Here is an 18,865-nt window from a genome sequence, read left to right as displayed (position 1 = left end):
TCCCAAGCACTTCAGCACGCAAAATCAATGTGTGATCATTTAACAACTGTAGTCTTGTGCTGTTGTATTTATTACCTCGTCACTCTCACCACTGCCATGTTTGTACTCTACATCGGAGCTTTTAACCTGCCACGTTAGATCTCTTCAGAAGCTGGATCTCTTTCAAATTGCTCCTAAAATCTTAAATTATTGAAACTACACAGGTCTGCTATTTGTTTTGGAGTATATGGTACTATTGTATTTTAACAAACTATGTTTTTTCTATTTTTATGATGCTTCAAGCCATTTGAAATGGTCAACTCATAACCACTCATTCATTGATTAAGGGATTACAGTAGTTGAGAGATGCCAAGAAAACCATGGAACTCTGAAAACTTATAAAGGTACAGTAATGTGGATACAGTGCTCCTGCACCAGGATGAGCTGACTGACTTAAAAAGACGAAGAGAAAGACGATGGTATCACATATGGATAAACACAGTGATAATACGTATCATTCATCAGTCTCCCAAAAACATCAATAAACAATAAACAATCTCCCAATAAACTATCAATAATATGCGTATGGTGTTTGTATGTGTGAGTTTGGGGTGTGCAATATGGGAAAAATATAACATCATGACAAGCCTAGCCTAGGTAGGAAACAGCACTTCAACTAAAACACTTCACACGCTACACCAATTAACTTTATATTATTGGTATAAATGGACTTAAATTTAATCTTGAATACTTTCATTTAGTATGTATCAAATACTCATTATGATGCAGATTTAATATGTTAGAGTTTGGGCACCCCTGGTCAAATGATATGTTTTGTTGATTTTCTAAGTGAAAATAAGTTAACACATCCTCTACAGAAAACTCATTTTCTTTATTTCACATTTTATATTTTATGTTTTGTTTTTCTCAATATATTAAAATCACACATTGTGCACTAAAATAAGCAAAAATGTCATATTTAAGTTTGTTCTCTGTAGAGGTCCTAAATCATTTTCACTTAGAAAATCAACAACACCTACAATTTCACTGGGGGTGTTCAAACTTTTGCATACAACTGTATAAGCTCAGTTAAAAGAGTATGGCATATTATTGTATTTTTCTATGAATTCAATGAGTTAATGTCCATTCTTAACAGTTTACTGCATAATTTAAAGTTCCTGTAAAAATGAACTACTCTATTATTACTCTACAAAAGTAAAAAGAGAAAACTAAGGATACTGTTTCCAATTCACGTTTTGACATTAACGCAAAACAGCCAAGATACCATGAAAAGAAGATTTAATATATATGTACACTTAAATGCACTGGACATTAATAGATTTATAGGATTAGGAAAAAACACAACCTGTGTGTCACATTGAGTACTCCTCTGGTCAGGGTTCTGTACTGTTAAGATCCACAATAGGAAAAAAAAATGTGTTGTAATGTAGCTAATCGAGACAACGATATCAAATCATCATTCCTGCCACCCCTAGTGAGTGTCTTTACCTCTGTTCTTCTGCTCTACAGCCAACTGCTTCTCCAGGGTCTCTCGGAGTTCCCTCTCTCTGAACAGCTCCATCTTTAGCTCAGTCTTCTCTAGTTGCACCTGCTTCTCCTGAGCACGGGCGTTATCGATGGCCACCTTCAGCAGACCCTGTTAACATCATTGGAGAAACACGTCACGCACCTCTCACCTACACACACTGTACTGTAAACAACTGGTGTAAGTAAAACGCTTTCAGCAGAGGTTAGACAACACATACAGGTTAGCAGAGGCTATTGATTGTAGTTGGCGAAGCTTTCAGTCTAACCAGAAATTCATTGACACCAGTCAATTTCCAGTCAAAAAAATATGAGTTACTCATTTTTCAGTTCAACAAAAAAGCAAGAAAGAGTTACATAAAAGCCTCCGACACGAAGTATCAAATCGAATTCATCAGTATTTAACTTGCTTGCTCTTTACTTTGTGCATTCTACTGACATTTTGACTCTTGCATGCTTCCAATCATAAAATCACTGAGTTACAACTGTGCCCCCCCCCAATAATGTGGACACACTAAATACTGAAAAAATAACTATTGTGGTCTTTGTATAATTTTCTGTGAAATAAATGTTTTCTGCTTTTTTCCTGTTGCTGAATCTTGGATAACTTAAAAATAAAGTAAATAAAATGAAAGACTTGTGTCTGACTTCTACAGCATGAATTAAATTCTGCAACACATCCACATAACCAGTTTCTTTTGTTGGAAAGTTATAAAGCAGGGTGTTGGTAATGTCATGCAAAATACAATTTTCCCAACAACACAGTTGTGTTTTTGCAGTTCTGATGGTGCTATGACCATATCAAAACAATTATTCCCCACACACACGCAATTAAGGCAGACGCAATGGGCTATATCATACTAATTGTTCCTTCTTATGACCCCAATTTAGACTAAGTTGCTTTATCTCAATTTTCTGCTTGGATTGCTTTTGTTGATTTGTATATGAGTACTCAATCAAAACGTTACCCTGAAATCATGATTAAAGATGACTAACTAAACTTGTGTGGCTCTAAGGAGTCCATGTGCTCTGGCTAATTATCAATGAGGACAGCAAGAGCGGCGTGGCTCTGATGTCCCTATCACAAGAGCAATGAGTAGGCCGTCCCTGCTCCCTATACTGCACTCACATCATTAGTCGCACAGGCCATGCTAATCAACTACATTCATCTTTCTGACTCGCTTTTGTTTGCACGGCAACAACAATGGTGATCAAAAGTCCAGAGCACAATGTGCTGCGAGAAGCACAGCTGTCTAAGGAGAGGGCATGGGAGGAGGTCCATCACTGGAACAATAGCGTCAGTTAGCAGGGCTATATGTGGGGTCCAGGACATTTATAATGGTGTAACCTAAGAAGCTGTCCACAACCTGATCACTTCAACAGCACAATCGCTTTGAGGTAATAGAGGCCATTCTGTACATGTCAGTACAACGGCTACATATACACATAACACAAAACACAGACACTTCTCTACTTCTTAGAGAGTTCTGTGACTAAAAGACGTTGATATGTTAGAGAATAGATATCTCTACAAATATAAACTGACCTACTTTTACCCTTTTTTACAGACCTCTTATTTACATTAGGGAAACTACTCAATCTCATAACAGGTCAAATGTGATAACCGTACCATAACTTGTGAGAGGTTATTTTGCCTCCTTCCATTAGGAATAAACCCAAATAACACACGCTTGCACTCTATTATGATACCTATGGCGACAAGATTAACTTCAAAGGCCTTTTGCTATGACAACCAGCTGGTGGGAGGCCAGGTATTTAATGTCCTTATGGATAAGAAAAACTCAAGATATAAAAACTAGCATATAATGTACTTATTTACATTAGTATAATATAACAAAAGAAAACTCACAGTAGAATACAAATTACATGAAAACCTCTGTTGGACATAACTTCATTAAATCTAATAAAAAGGGTTAAACTTAAAACAAGAGCAGAGAAAAAGAGAGATGGCATTTTTTCCCTCATTGTTTGGTTAGTGCTCACTCTTGTCAGTGAGCACAGTGCTATGTTGTTGTCAATGTGCACTAATTTGAATGTTTCCAAGCAGTCTTTGTATTGTGCCTGTTCTGTTTACAGTTTATAGGACAAGTGGGCCAGATGGGCCAGTTTTCCATACCTGTATTAGAAGTGAGCTTTACTAAAAATCATTTTCAACAGTGATTCACCACTGAAATTGCGATTTAAACCAAGACTAGGTTTAAACCACTTCCATGAAAATATCGAAGGTTCTTAAGATGCCCAAAAGATGCTTTCTACCAATGCGCTAAATTCAGCAATACAAAATGTTATTTTAAAACCACAAGCAGCCCGAAAAAGTTTTGTACTGCTCTGAACAGCTTGCTAACATGCTGTACTTTATTCTCAGAAATAAATGTAACTCAGACCATACTAGCTGGCTAACAGTCTTGTGCAATGATGAACTTATTAATCCTGGCTTTCAGGTATTACTACACAACTGGCAGGTTTGTACTAGATTAAAATCACGGCTCTCCTTGGTAATCAGATACATTACAGCACCTCTCCGCATAAAACTAATCCAGCTAAAGTGTGGTTGATTATACCGTTGTGTGATATTTATATTATTAACTGCCATCCGAAACTGTTTAATGTATTTTTTACATTTTTATTTAACTTTAATTTAACCAGGAAACCTCACTGAGATTAAATGTCTGTTTTACAGCAGTGATTTTTTAAACTATAATTCAGTCCTCTATCATCTGAGAAATTTGTTGGTGACCTGTTGACCCACTGATCTTTACCTGTATGTTGGTCAGGAGGGTCTCTATTGATGAAAGTCCATCAGGAAACAGGAAAGGCGATGGGAATCCGGGCGGTAAAGCCTGGCCAGCCAACGACAACCTCTCATAGCTGTCTCTCGCTGTTGGAGTACACAAGGGAGCTTCTTCTGGTGGCAAAGACAGAGACATACAAACTCAGCACAACTGCATCCAACAAACAGATTACACATCAATTGCAACATGGTAGCATGGAATAAATCATTATTTTTTCCAGGATTGGTGTTTATACACAGATTTTGTTTGTGCGAAAATCACATTAACATCTATACAAGCATGCCCAATCAGCTGGAAATGATTGATAGCCCATTCTGTCACTGTCATGTGAATAAACCCTGTTATTGATGCTACTGTACTGCAAGGCTGTTTGCAATGCTCGACAGCTTCTAATCACATGAACGGAATGAAATTCCTGAGTAGTGCGCTATGAGTGGGTCTTTTATAGCACTGTTATGCATGTGGTCATTTGTTTGCTGTATTGTCGAGGGCATGGACGTGCTAGGAGTTCTCTGCCCAGTCCATATGGCCCTCTGCCTTTCTGATATGAAGAGGCCACACTCAATCAGATGCATATGGCAGGCCTCGATTATCAAGGGCCTTGGCTCCTCAACAAAGACCATATGGCACAAGGTGGTGAACTTTCATTTACTGCCTTTCGACACCAGTGCATTTCCTCTGGGCACTCTGGGCAATGCCAGTTAGGACAAATGGATTTAAACCCATGAAAGAGGCTGCAGATAAAAATCAATATGACTAAGGCAGAAGTTATCAGACTGGAATCAAGGGCAACTTAAAATAGGCTTTAACAGAGGAGGTAAACATTTGCAATGGTCCCTCTTTAGGCATCCCAATGGATGGCATGAACGCTGGTGGTTGCAAAGTGCCGACTAAAAAAAAGTGGCCACTAATGCCCATTGGAAAACTTTCTGACAGATGAACACAAACATGGATTAGCACTTATAAAAGCAGCAGCAGAATCTGCTGGGGCTGACGTTGGGCTAGAACAGCTAAAACATGATAGCAAAAATAAAAATGGCCAAAGCATGCAGTTTCAATAATATGATCTGGTACAGGACTATAAAAAACCCTTGCTGACTGGCTTTGTTAAAGATCTAATCCATATTGTACTTCACTGTGTATTGTAGTTTATTGTATTGTATCTTATTGTTATTGTATTGCATTGAATGGCACAGAGTTCTGCGTTCAACTTTTGTGGTTCTTTTTCTCTTGCTGTCTGCAGTGACATTTTGTTTCTAGCAGTATCTGAGCTCAGGACTGTCTTTTTCTCTAAGCTATTGGTAACTAGCAAAGATACTTTAGATTGACAAAGCACTTCTTGTAAGTCGCTCTGGATAAGAGCGTCTGCTAAATGCTGCAAATGTAAATGTATAACCAGTACTAACGAACTGAACTAAACAGGCCCAGCTGGACATACTGCATCAGTATCAGTTAAAGACAAGTGGGAAGTTACTTATAATGATGACCCAGGCTTTTTTTTAAACAAAACAAAAAAAAAAAACAGCTTGATGCAGTAACTGCACCAAGAATTTGCTTTTTGGTGGCCACATCTAATTCATAGGTGGGCCAAATATTACTCCCATGGACTGTTATACAGACAACAAAACTGAAGTATAAACCATGACTGAGGCATTTACTGAACTCCTATCTCGTTCTTTGCATGCAGGAGCAAGCATGACCAGCATGCCTTTCACATGGTGGTAATTTCTAGAGTTTATGCTTTGAACATGCAGGTTGATTACTATACCATGTTGAGAGTTATAACTGAGGATAACTGTGTAGTTGCTGTTTATATAATGCTATATGGTGTGTTTTGGGTACTTTTGTGCCCGTGGTCATATGCTTGCTGTCCATAAATCATAATGAAATTGTCCTCCTCACATTTATGTCCTACATTCTAACAGTATCACTGCTAATGGAGGACTCTAAACTTCTTGTTTTTGTTCAAGCATTATGGACCTGAAAACTGTCTGAGTGTAGGATAGAGTGGAACTTACCAAAATGTGTCACTGTCATAGTTATTTGGGTAAACCAGGATTTTGATTAGCTGATGTCAAATCAAAAATCAATGGAATTCCAAAGGTAACATTTCACAAATATGTTCACATTTCTCTTTGTTATTTATTCTAAACAGTTTAATACTGAAAGTAAATCTGAGCAGTACTTTTGGGTAGGCCAATCATAAAAGTGGGTGGGCCTAAGCCCAGTGGGCCCATTCACGGTGCTGCTACTGGTTTGATGTAGTATGTAATGGAGTATAATGATCTACAAAATTCAGAATTTCATTTGATACAGTGGTGTCTTGATTTGATGCATTTTTCAATATAACAAGAAGTGATATAAACTGGTTGAAACTACTTCAAATTACTAAGTTAATGTTTCTATTTCAGTTCATTAGAGCTTTCAACAGTATAAAAAACACATTACATACTTAATAGTGTCCTGATCCTATGTTTTCTCTCAAATTAGTATATTAGCCACAAGCTTACACACTAACCACAATCTAACATGCTAGGTACAATAAAATTTGATACATTAAATTCAGAGTGTGCAAACATTGTTAAGGTTTCAAGACATACAGCCCATATATGGAAACTAAGCCCCAAAAACATAAAACCAAAATTCCACAAAAAACCACACATTCATATATCCACCCACATTTCAGCCTACAGTAGTTTAGCTCTGCCCATTCATGTTGAAGTTATAAGGACTGTTTCTAAGACACAGAGTGACTGTTTGTGGTACATAAATCCACATTAATGTCAAAAGTTGGTCCTGAATACAAGAATAAAGGCTTAAATGTTTTTTTGCACTAAGATCAGCATATCAAATGTTTTAACTCAAAGTACAAAAGTGCCCACACATTAATCCTAATCGACAAAGCCACTTCATAGTGCAAACATCTCTTTTGGTAAAATTGCAGAAAAGATTCATCAGGCCTCTTTAGGCACCACTGCGGGTGGAAGGCAGTATCTGAAAGGGCATAAATCTGAGTGTGGACGTTGAACAGATGTCCTGTGTGTGAAACGTAAAGCAGAGATGGAAGTGAGGCTGCGCTTCCTCCAAGGAGTTGCCGCGGCCTGTCAGAATCTGATGACATCATCCGCCATTCATCACGTCCACGAGGGCAGACCTCTGCCATCTGCTGCACATGCCATCATAACTCTACATCTCTCTATCTCTTTCTGTCTCTCTCTCTTTTACACACACACACAGCAGCCATCATAACTCAACATCCATTTACACACACACACCACTATCACCACCACAATAACCACACAACAATTTCCATCTCCATACTGCTACCATTCACAGTCAAGGGATTCTCCAGGCAGGCTTCAGCACAGAACAAACAGAACACTAATGCTAAAGCTGCTTCCAATCATACTGGCACAAAATCTATCTTGGTTATCAAATTTATTTATTAATTCTAGGAGGAAAAAAAAAACGACCAGTTTGAAGTTATCCGATCTGGCACTCAAATCCGCAGCCGGCCTCTCATACAGAATTAATACGTGTTTGCGTGGCCCTCTAAATCATGCGCAAACACGGCAAGACTGGAGGAGCCCCACTACTCCCATCAATATTCACTAATGCCAGCCAAGGCTTGGTAACAGCTGGTCTTACATTAATTAGTTTAAAGTATTTATTTCATCCATCTCCAGAGCAGATTGAGGAAAAACATTAGAGATTATTTCAAGCATCTGCAAATGCCCTGGAAACATCAAGCGAACCAACAGTTGAAGCTCAGCCGCCAGTATTAGGGCTCCATAATTTAGAATTCTTGGAAGAGGGGGAGGCTAAGAGGAGTGCTGTGGGTCCACAGAGGAGCCTCCCAGCAGCCTCTCCCCAAATTTCAGCAGCACTTCCCCTCCAGTTCATTACCGACAATGGATGGCTGCCTAATGGATAAACATTTGCTGCTAATCTAATTTCATAAATAAAAAATCAAAAATCCACTTTTCCAGAGGTTATTACTGCCACTCAATGGCTTGTTTTTTTTTTTTGGAGCAGATAACATACTGAGTGTATGGGGTGGGGAATAAATGCGATATGATTATAAGAAAATAGTTGGAGAAGACATTTGCTGCCTCGATGTGTTCCACTGCATCGGTACTGCAAACTGCCAAATCGTGAGACTTCTGCGGACAAGAAACAATGGGGGAGATTTGGATGTCGGAGGCTTTGCAGTTGGTTCGCAGCCATGGTTGTCCCATATTTCATCTTGGCATTAATCATACATCATTGCTTTAACCAACTTCTGCTCGGGACCCAGCGAGGGGCTCGCTGCATACACAATGCTGGATCACAGGGCGGTTCACAGCGTTTCGTTACTGGGAAGCAATCTGTCGCACATTACAAAGCGAACAGCACATTTCCTCTCAAATTACCAATTCATCTCTTAAAACATCTTAAAAAGCTGGACGCCACCAAATAACCAGGGCTGCATATTTCAGCTAATACACTCAGCAAGCATGTGTCTCCTCTCCAATGCTATATTCACATTAGCTAGTCTTGAGTGGTGTTGTTGTTTTTTTTTTTGACAATTCTCTTAATTTGCTCCCTGTTCTGTGCACTCCAGTTTTGGCCTGCGTTCGGCTGTTTATTTCCCACTGTTGGTCCAGAATCATTGACTTGGACTTAATTACAGTGGCAGACGCCAGCATGATGGAGAGACTGGAGGAGAGTGCTGCGTTTTCCAGGTGATATTTCTCCGCCGGGGCTGCCAGCAGCAGCTGTGACAGGTCCGAGTGTGGCTCTACCCAAAGAGGGAGAAAAAAAAAACCTTATGAAATCCTTTCAGGTCAGCCGTGTCACAAATAACATTTCATGCACAACTGTTTTGCAGGATAATAGGAACCACAAATAAAAACGAGACGCTGTAAATACAATGCATTCTGAATGAAATGCCATAATTTAAAACGACACGCACACACACGCACTCGAGTACAGACGCACACACACATGCACACACGTACACACTCACTCCCTCCCTCCCGTGGCAGCAGTAGGAGTCCTTGACAGTATGCTTGCAGTGATAAATCACCTTTCCAGTTAATTTTCTCAGTCCTTATGTGTTGTGCTGCTAAAACAGGGGCTTAGGAATTGACTTGACAAACTATGAATGCAAAAAAAAAAAAAAAATCACTCGGAGGGATCTAGGCTTATCTCCAATTTACATGTTATTAGATTTGTATTGTGAGGAGCACTTGGACTTAGCCATGGTAAGGAGAGCGAGAGAGCAAGAGAAAGATGGATGCGATAAAAGAAGATAGAATACATCTCAAACCCCTCTTGACACCCTTTGATATCTTTGATGGAAAGTCACAACAAGGAGAGCAGAAATGGTGCAGCTAATTTTGGAATATGATAGACAAGGCACGGGGTGATAAATCGAGGGAAAACCTGGGGAAATTTAGCAACATTCTCTCAATAAATAGCTTTAATTGACCTTGGGAGCTGAAAATCTGCCATATGTTTGGAGTAGCGCTGTTTGAATTGAGGTCCCAGCAGACCTTTCAGCTGATTCCTCCTATGAACGCACTGAACCGGAGGAGAGGAAGAGAGAGAGAGTGAGAAAGAGAGAGAGAGGCAGGGACAGGGATGGATGGAGAGAGAGAGAAAAGTAAGTGAGCTGGAAGAGAGAACGACACGGGTTTGGAGAGGGAGAGAGAGAGAGAGAGAGAGAGAGAGAGAGAGAGAGAGAGAGAGAGAGAGGAGCATTCGGTTGGCCAGTCCCAGTCACTGTGATATATTGACAGGTGAAGTCTGTGTCCTTGCAAACCTGTGTTCCTCCCAGCAGGAGAACAGAATGCTAAAACCTGGAGGATGTCAGTTCCCTCTCGGCAAAGTCGGCCTCCGCTTTCAGCAGACAATTACATTTTATTTGACCTGCCAATGGGGCTGAAGAAGTTGCCTCCTTCCAGGGGAGTGGTTATGACCTTTCAGTCTCATAAATGGAGACAACCCTGCTACACAGGAACTAATCTCCAGAACTGTCTCGGCCTTCGCTTCTGCATGGCATTCACTGCTTTTACAGCAATGTGTTCTTATTCAGCTGAGTTAAAGCTTTGCTATTTCATTATCAGCATTTTTAGGATTGCCCTTCAATATAGTTTTTTATGTTAAACTAGAGATATTAATGATTAGCCAATTAACCATTACCGAGACACATACCTCGGTCTGACTGATGGTTTTGGGTAAAAATTTTCTTAAATTTTTGATAAACAATTGATATTTGAAAAGGTGGGTTTTTCATTCCACTTGAGGACTGTTTTTGAATTGTAAGCATGAGGGCATAAGAGCACGACATGTTTAAAAAAAACGGAGCTGCCTCTGACTCTTGACTCATCGGCTCAACTTAATTTTAACCAATAGTGCCAGAGAGACTGATAAAAAGATACAGCAGAGATGGAACCATCCAAAATGTGGTTTACAGCACTATGGCAACTAGGAATTTCAGCCGCATGACACAGTGATAAGGTAGCTAAGGTAGCTACAGCTGACTCTTTTTTAATTAATGTTGCGTTGCTTCTACGATGTGTAGCTTCAAGATATAGCCTACAAATGTGGGCCTACACATCTCAGTGTTAAGATCATCTTCACTCGTAGAGACAGCTTTCAGTTTGAACCTATAATATAATCACACTATATGTAATAATGTTATATTTTTTTTATTTTTGACAGGATTCCCAGCTGTTTTGTTAGCAAATGGTAAGCCTATGTAGTCAGTCCTATGACAGAATCTACCGACTATATGTTGATTGTTACAGGATCTTGTCATGTTGCTATCGCCTGTCTGGCTATATATGTTTTTTTACTTGGGCTAATAAGATGCGGTAAATTTAAGTAATTAAAAAAGGCAGCCTAACTTAATAGATACGAAAGTAACATAGACTGCATTTATTTACTGTCACGTCTGTTACTTTAAGCTGCCTTTTTTCACCCAATAAAGCTTTATTTATATCAAGCACTGTTTTTATGGGTTGTGTCTATGGTTTTAGGCTTGTCAGTTAATGACTGATCACAGACTAATAACAGTCCGAATTATCAGCATCCCTAGTTTACACAATGCAATAGAAACTAAAGACAAGAGAATAATTTTCATCTTGTAAGCAGGCTTATTTGCACATGTGTACATGTTGTAGACCAAGTGAGAAAATGCATGCAGTGATCCATACTGAGCAAATTCCTTCAGAATGACTTCAAGAGACATATGTTGTACATATGGCTGAGTAGAGACACTATGGTAGGGTAACTAGGGGTGGGGGTAAAAGTTAATACAACAATATTTTGAACAATAGAGAGACACAGAGAGACACAGAGAGACACAGGGAGACCTTATAATTAATATATTATCAATTTTAATTTCTTGATCTCTCTTAAGACTTAGTCTTTTCAAACTGATACTTTTCAAATATGAGGCAATCTGGATAACATTTTTAGAACTTTGCTGTTAATGTAATACAGTTTCCTCAGCCATTTTAGAACCATCAGCTCTGTTTATCTGACATTTCAACATTTTTAAAACTGTTTATTTTTATCTTTCCTACTAATTAGTCCTATGACATTGTAGTGTACCAGCATCATAATGGAATCACCTTTTGCATGTACCTTTAATAAAACTGATTTTATACTAGTGTAAAATGTGTTTTACACTAGTATAAAATACACCCCCAACCCCCAACCTCCTCACCCCCCCACACCCCCCCAGCGACCCAGAGGGAGAAGCGGCTTGGAAAATGTGTGTGCGTGATTCCCAACTTTTAAATGGTGATTCTAACATTTTTAGTCAACTATAGTTTTAATTATGGAGAGGAACTTTTTTGGTTACTTTACTTGACAGTTCTGAATGTCAGCATTTACTTTACAACTCTGATTAGCTTCAAAACAAAGAGTGAGATAATAATAATAATAATGTGTAATAATATCATGATAACACTGTGTCATCTAGTGATAATATTAAAGTTACCCCTAAGGGTAACTTATCATAGGTATAGCCCCCCACTCCACCCGCCCTGCCTCACTCTTTTCCGCTCTTTAATTCCAAGATGAAAATTAGCCATTACTATATTCCTGCTGAGAGTCAAAGTCAAGTGCTGGAGTCAGTCGGGCCTGGATTAACAGGTACCATTTGGCTTGGAGAGCTTTATCTCAGAGAAATGTGCAGCCTGTGTTTCTTTCTTTTCTCCCTCACCCCCCCTCATTTCTCTCTCTTGCTCTCTCCCTCTCTGACTCCCCTAATGTTCTCTACACTTACAGATTAAATCGCTTGCTGCACAAACCCATTTGAGAGCAGAGGGAAGGTGAGGGCGATAATCAGCACAGCCACTGGGCCGTGTTTCCCTAAATGCGCTCCCAAACATTACTGTGCACGGGCATAAAATTAGCGCCGGGACCTTAAAACGCTGACATTTCGCATGACTTTTTGGAAAGTGACACCCTCATATTTTCATGTAGGATATCATTAAATTTCAGCTGCCCCATGGCCGAGCCGTGTCATTAATAACCAATTCCGTGTGTCACTCTGCTCCACTCTTTTCTGAAATAATGAGTCCTTTGCTTTGCCTTAATAAACTGAAACGTATTCTCAAGGCCATGCTGAAGATAGCGACACAGGTGGGCAGGCGAAAGGAGGAGGAAATATTCATAAATCCTTAACTGTCATGCGCGGTCAGGGACAAAAACAAAAAAGGGGAGCCATTATGCCACACATTTTCATGTGTAATCTAAAGGAGAATCTGAAGGGGTGACTGCTCTCTGGTCAGGGTAGAAGCAGCCACGTGGCCTGAACGCTCATGATAAGACATACATAAACATGGTAACGTTATGATGTGCATTTACAAGCGTAAATGGGAGAGACACAGCGGCAACAACCACAACATTCTACATTTCTACCAATCACAGCCATATCAGCCTCGCTATCTTTTAAATGCTTTTGGAAACGCATGCTCTTGCCAACAGAGATGGCACAGTCTCTGACGCACATCTGAGACGAAGAAGATATCTCCTCTTTTTATACGGCCCATGTCATATTTATTGCATAAAGGTCAGAGTGTTCATTTGTTCAAAGTCAGCGTTTTTTTTCTTTTTTTTCTTTTTCTCCTCCACGCTCCTCCATGTAATAAATGCAGAGGGGATGTCATTACCGGACCGCTGAGGATTAAAGGCTTGACTGGCTGTGATGACTGCATAAAAAAAAGAAAGAAAAAAAAAACCCTCCCCATCCTCTTCTTTTGTTTCTATGTGAGTGCACACCTTGAAACAAAGTCCTCCACGATAGGCCCACTCACTACACAATCACAGCCATCATTCTGTAAACAGATACCCCATCAACAGCAGCTAGAGGGTCTGCGAGAGAGGGTTGTGTAACCTGATTAAAAAGGTAAAGGAGGTTGAATAACTAGTGCCCTCAAAAGCTTGAATTAATTGGCTTCCAACGTTTGAAAAGCAAATGCATTCAAGATTTGATTGATTTCAAAGAGCAGTACTTTTTGACGAAATCGGGAAGCGTCTTGATGAAAGCTGTAATAGATACGAATTATGGCTCTGTGACTCATAGAAGAATTCAAGTCCAACAGGAGGACCAAGAGCACTGAGAAGGATATTATGAGCACACCAGCGATTTTACCAAACCATAAAAGTTACAACAAAATTTCTTTCAAGAAAGACAGTGTCTTTATTTTCTCTAGTTAAAGCAGGCTTCCCAGTGGCATTGACGCAGTACCTGAAGTGCTGAAACTGGTTGCTGGTGAAAGGTGCCATGATGCATATCTCAACACCATAGGTTAATAGCAGCCTATCAAGCAATAGTGGTGGCACCTTTCTTCTGTCCTTTTAGTTGTAAGAAGCTCTTGCTTGCTTGCCACTATTGTCCAATCAATGATGGCTAGAGGGCACAAGTGGTCAACGCATGCAGTCTCACAAAACCTATATCATGAGATACGGTTAAAACTTCTACAACACTGAACAACTGCATGCACCCTAAAATCAGATGCAGATGAAGATGTAGACACAATTATAGAGAGTAAATTGGTAGGAAGACTCTCATTTCCCCCAATCACTCAGAGCGATGCTAGCCAACACTGGCGTCTGTTCGCTGACGAACAAAATTGGCAACAAGTGATCTCCTCCAAGTGCACTGAGCAATGCAATAATGTTAGCATATTAGTGGAGGAAGCACTAGCCTTCCTGCTAGGTCATACTGTGTGATAGAGGGAGACCTAGCAAGCAGGTTGAACTGGGTATGACTAAATTGGGGCAACTGGGAGAAAACTGGGAAAAACCACAAAGGAAAAACTGATTGGATCTCAGCTCATTATGGCATAATCTTATGTTATTAATTTCATTTTGCCAACTATTTTTTTCTTCCTCATGTCAGTTCATTAAATTAGTTTTGCAAATCACAGCCTTTTTAAATGTAGCCAATGTTCTACTAAATATTGTTTACTATGAAAAATATCTTCAAGTCATGTGAAGTAATATGTCTGCCATATCATCAAGTCTTATCATCTATTGCTACTACTGCTAATCTCTGGGCCATTAAAGGGCCAATCAGTGTTGACTGGCTCCACATAAACGGATCCTTATTAGGAAACTGTCAGATATCTTGCTAGTTCTACCTGCCATAGTTCCTTACCTGCCTGCTGTTGTTTTACTGCACTGCAACAGCACCTCTTAATAAAGTCATACCTTTATATTGAATTTTAAATTATTTTATAATATGATTTTAAATATACATATTTTAAAACATTTAGCACTTCTCCAGTTGTGGTGTGCTAGCAACCAATAAATTAGTAACTCAACCTGCTCCTTTCAAGAAGCTCGTGCAGCCTTTAAACGAAACATCTTCTAGTGCCAATGCCATCTGTACTTTACACACAATGATATGCATTAGAAATTCAAACAGGAGGGGAGAAAAATCCACCCCAATCACAATACTTTGACAGAACAAGTATTCACACATTGAACAATGGCGGAGAGGATGCAGTCAGATCACAGAGGCGCGTGCTCGGCTGAAGACGAGCGGACATATTAATGTCATCGCACTGTGCTGCAATCCTACTGGGAACGAGGATGCTGTTGTGTTCGGGCGACAGTCGAGTCTGGCGCTAATCCAGGCTCGATGTACTGAGCGGCTTGTGAAAGGAAAGATGAAAGACAAAAAACAAATGGCAATGTAAACTTTTTAAAAAGCGGGGCTTAGGAGGCCCGGGTCCGACTCCCTCTCGCTCGCTCTCTCTCTCCAGCACAAGCGCTGTCGCGCAAATGGATGCAAATCCATTTGCGCCTGGTTCACAGTTATAAAAATACTTAGGGGTTTTTTAGAGCGGGCGATGTGTTAAACGTGTGGAAATCTGGTTTGATAACATTATTCATAACACTGGCTTTGCGCTGCTTGAATTAATAACACTCCATTTACAGATGGAAGAAAGCTGGCATGGTATTTCCAGTTAAAGAGATTAATTTTTAAACACCTAATTGACAGGCCGGGGTTGGGGCGGGATAAGCAACAGCTTCTCCGGGGCTTCTGCTGCTGCAAAGTCAAGGTGACTGGAATACTTAGGCAGGCTTTCAAACATGCGAGCGAAGAGAGCAGAGAATTAGTCTTCCAGCAGTTTTCCTCCACCCCCTATTCTCTTTTATTAGGACTGATTTACTTCACAGTGAAAGGATATAAAAGCCTTAAGTATCCGACTATAATTACAGTAGAGTGAAAATTTAAAGGTTTGACTCACCATGTCCGCAAGTCAGCTACAACTCAGCAGCACGATAAGAAAGCTCTATTAGTGTGAGTGCCCAGCAGTGCTACACTTTAATAGGGCTTCAGATGGCAGTACAAAGAGTGAGCCATGTTCACAAAGTCTGTAAACAAGACTTTCTGTTGTGGATATTTACAATTGTTTATCTCGATAAAACGCTATCTTGGCATGGTGGCAACATCTTGTAATAATTGTTTACGTAAAGGAAACACTGGAGTCTGACCAACCTGGTTATTGGGGGGGGGGGGGGAAGCACAAATACAAAGTCAGGGTCAACCCGCCTTCTTGTGACACTTGCTATGTTGTGTGTTATTTTGAATCACAAATTAGCTGCAACGGAAACGGGGCTCGCTAATTGTTACATTTCATCTGTCCAAGGGCAAGCAGGTAAATTTGTTCACAGCAGTGCGCATATGCTTATGGGCAGAGGCATTGCCTCTTGTACTGATTCACAAAGAGAACGTGCCTGTGCTACATACAGAATAAAAGGAAAAAAAAGAACACATAGTAATTCAACCTTCTGCTAACAAAAAAAGCCTTCAGACATTTGCTAATAAGAAACATAAAAATGTATGATGCACATCTAAGAGTCTAAGAGTAAAGAAGCACCATGCACATGAAAAGCTCTAGCTTTCAGGCTGAGAAGGGCAACCATCATAGCATCAGTGTCTCTGCAACACATTTGTTCTCTTGAAATGAAGGGTAACGTGAAGCAACCCGGCACATTGTGATGGACAAGGAGATTTCACCTTCGCCAGTGAATGATAATACATTATTAAATTTGCCTCTCCGCTCACTAGATACACTTAGCTGACCACAGCATATTTATCTCCCTATCTAAGCCTTACATCTTGGCAGGAGAAAGCATTCTGTCACTTTTGAGGCATTTCAAAGATTAAAAAGAACCTTTTTCTTTTCAACATTCCTAAAAGCGCTGCCTTTTTTTCTTTTTTTTTTTTTTGGGGAAATGTGATTAGCAGTCGGCGGTGTCATGCAGTGGAACATTCCAGAAGGAGAACAAATATCCAAATGAACTGCAGGGTCCTGGGGGGATTTCCCCAGCCTGCATCATCAGCAGTATTTGTTACAGCTCTGGCAAATTTGATTGATCCTCTATTGAATTATTTTTTTGCACCCTTTCATTTGGACAGGACACACTGACAAGTTGTTTGATCATAAACCTCCACTGTCTGCCAAGTCACATTTCGCCTCCTTATGGCTAATGATCCAGCCTTTTGTCTTAGAAAAAGTCAGCAGAGTCAGCATAAGCCTCCGTCCGCTGCTTTTTTTGAAGCCAGAACGGCAAGGACACTAAAAAGGCAAAAGAAAAACATGCTTTGAATGCAGCTGTCTCTGATGAGTAGAGGGGAGACAAGTGTACGGTGATTGACTGATACGCACTCTCTCAATGAAACTTTGCAAGTTCGCTGAATACGAACGTTGTTTAAAAGACAGAATTTGGGAGTTATTTCATATGAACTACTACACTGACACATTGTTATTCCTCAATCAATCACTTCATGCGCTGCGTCCTGCTTCTGCAATTGGACACTTCCTGAAATCTTCACTCAGGCTACACTTTAAAAAAAAAAAACAACAAGGTTCCTCAGTGGTTCTTGGCTCAAACAGACTGTTTTTGGAACCTTTAACTGTTGTAGTATATATTACGTTGAGCTTCTTTAACCATATAAGGGTTCTCTACAACCACACATTTTATTTATAAAAATGGTTCTGTAAAGATATTTTAATTGGTTTAGGCAACCAAAAGTGGTTGTTTAACAGCATCGCTCCAAAGATCCCTTCATGGTACCTTCATTTTTAAGAGTGTAAGTAGGAGCTGTACTGGTAAAGAAATTATCTCTTTTATTCTGTTGACTGGAATATCTTAATATTTCAACTCAAAGTGACTATTTACATTACCACTCAAAAGTCTGGAATCAATGTTGTAGTAAATATTGAATAAAACATCTGAAATAATTTTTGGCTGATAGTTTAATAGTTTGATAGTTTAAAAGGTTTAAATCTGTTGTGTAAGCTTTATTGTATGTAAAATAACTGTTAATATAGCAAGTGATATCAAACTTTTGAATAGTAGTGTAACTGTCCACATACACTCAAAAACAATGGGGCCCTGCCTGATGCCATTTTTGTTCCCTAAATAACCTTTCAAAAAGATGTGAGATGTAGAACCTTTTTGAGGTTTACATGACTTTCACATGATGTACAGGTTCCACAAAGAACATTTAAACAGGGAAACGGTCTTTATATTATGTGAAGGGTCTTTTAGCCTTTAAGAAGTTCTTCACATTCATAAATCTCCTTTTCAAGCATGTTTTTTAGGAAACCAAATGTGTTTCTTCTATGGCATTGCTCAAAGAATGTAACATGGTAGTAGTCACTGATCCTTCTACTGAAGATCTATACTGCATTTAAAAGCATGCAGCCCTAGTTTCCTGAACAGTTTACTTCTAACCTGCATCTAACATCATGGCCCTCTCTTTTACCTACTACTAAAGCATCTGATCCAGCCAAGCAAGGACTTCTGAAGAAATTAATTAACCGGAGCATGTGCAGCAGATTGTGTTTGGAGCTAGACTCTGCAGGAAAGCAGGGCTCTGTCCAAACTAAAGAGTATGTCCAAAGTAGTGCACTACTAAACTACCACTACACTAAACTACCACTAAAAGTCTATTTATTAAGTGTATGTAACTGCTGTTACATTGGAACTCTTAATAGAGGTTTAAA

At 39.6% G+C, this 18,865-nt stretch overlaps 1 protein-coding gene across 2 annotated transcripts in view; it reads right to left on the bottom strand.

Moving 5' to 3' along the window:
* The window catches only part of dachd (dachshund d), a 143,782-nt gene that overhangs the window by 14,958 nt on the left and 109,959 nt on the right, over positions 1-18,865 (bottom strand). The window contains exons 7-8 of one of the 2 annotated variants that reach the window (XM_017695185.2): positions 4,305-4,450; positions 1,489-1,636 (exon numbers count right to left, since the gene is read on the bottom strand). In XM_017695185.2, the coding sequence (XP_017550674.1) occupies positions 1,489-1,636; positions 4,305-4,450 (294 nt within the window). The remainder of the gene's footprint in view (positions 1-1,488; positions 1,637-4,304; positions 4,451-18,865) is intronic. The other variant, XM_037539347.1, reaches the window with a different exon arrangement.

The sequence above is a fragment of the Pygocentrus nattereri genome, chromosome 6 (assembly GCF_015220715.1).
Source record: "Pygocentrus nattereri isolate fPygNat1 chromosome 6, fPygNat1.pri, whole genome shotgun sequence".
Classification (NCBI taxonomy): domain Eukaryota; kingdom Metazoa; phylum Chordata; class Actinopteri; order Characiformes; family Serrasalmidae; genus Pygocentrus; species Pygocentrus nattereri.
Note: the sequence above shows the minus strand (reverse complement) of the source record. Positions and strands in the feature narration are given on the sequence as shown.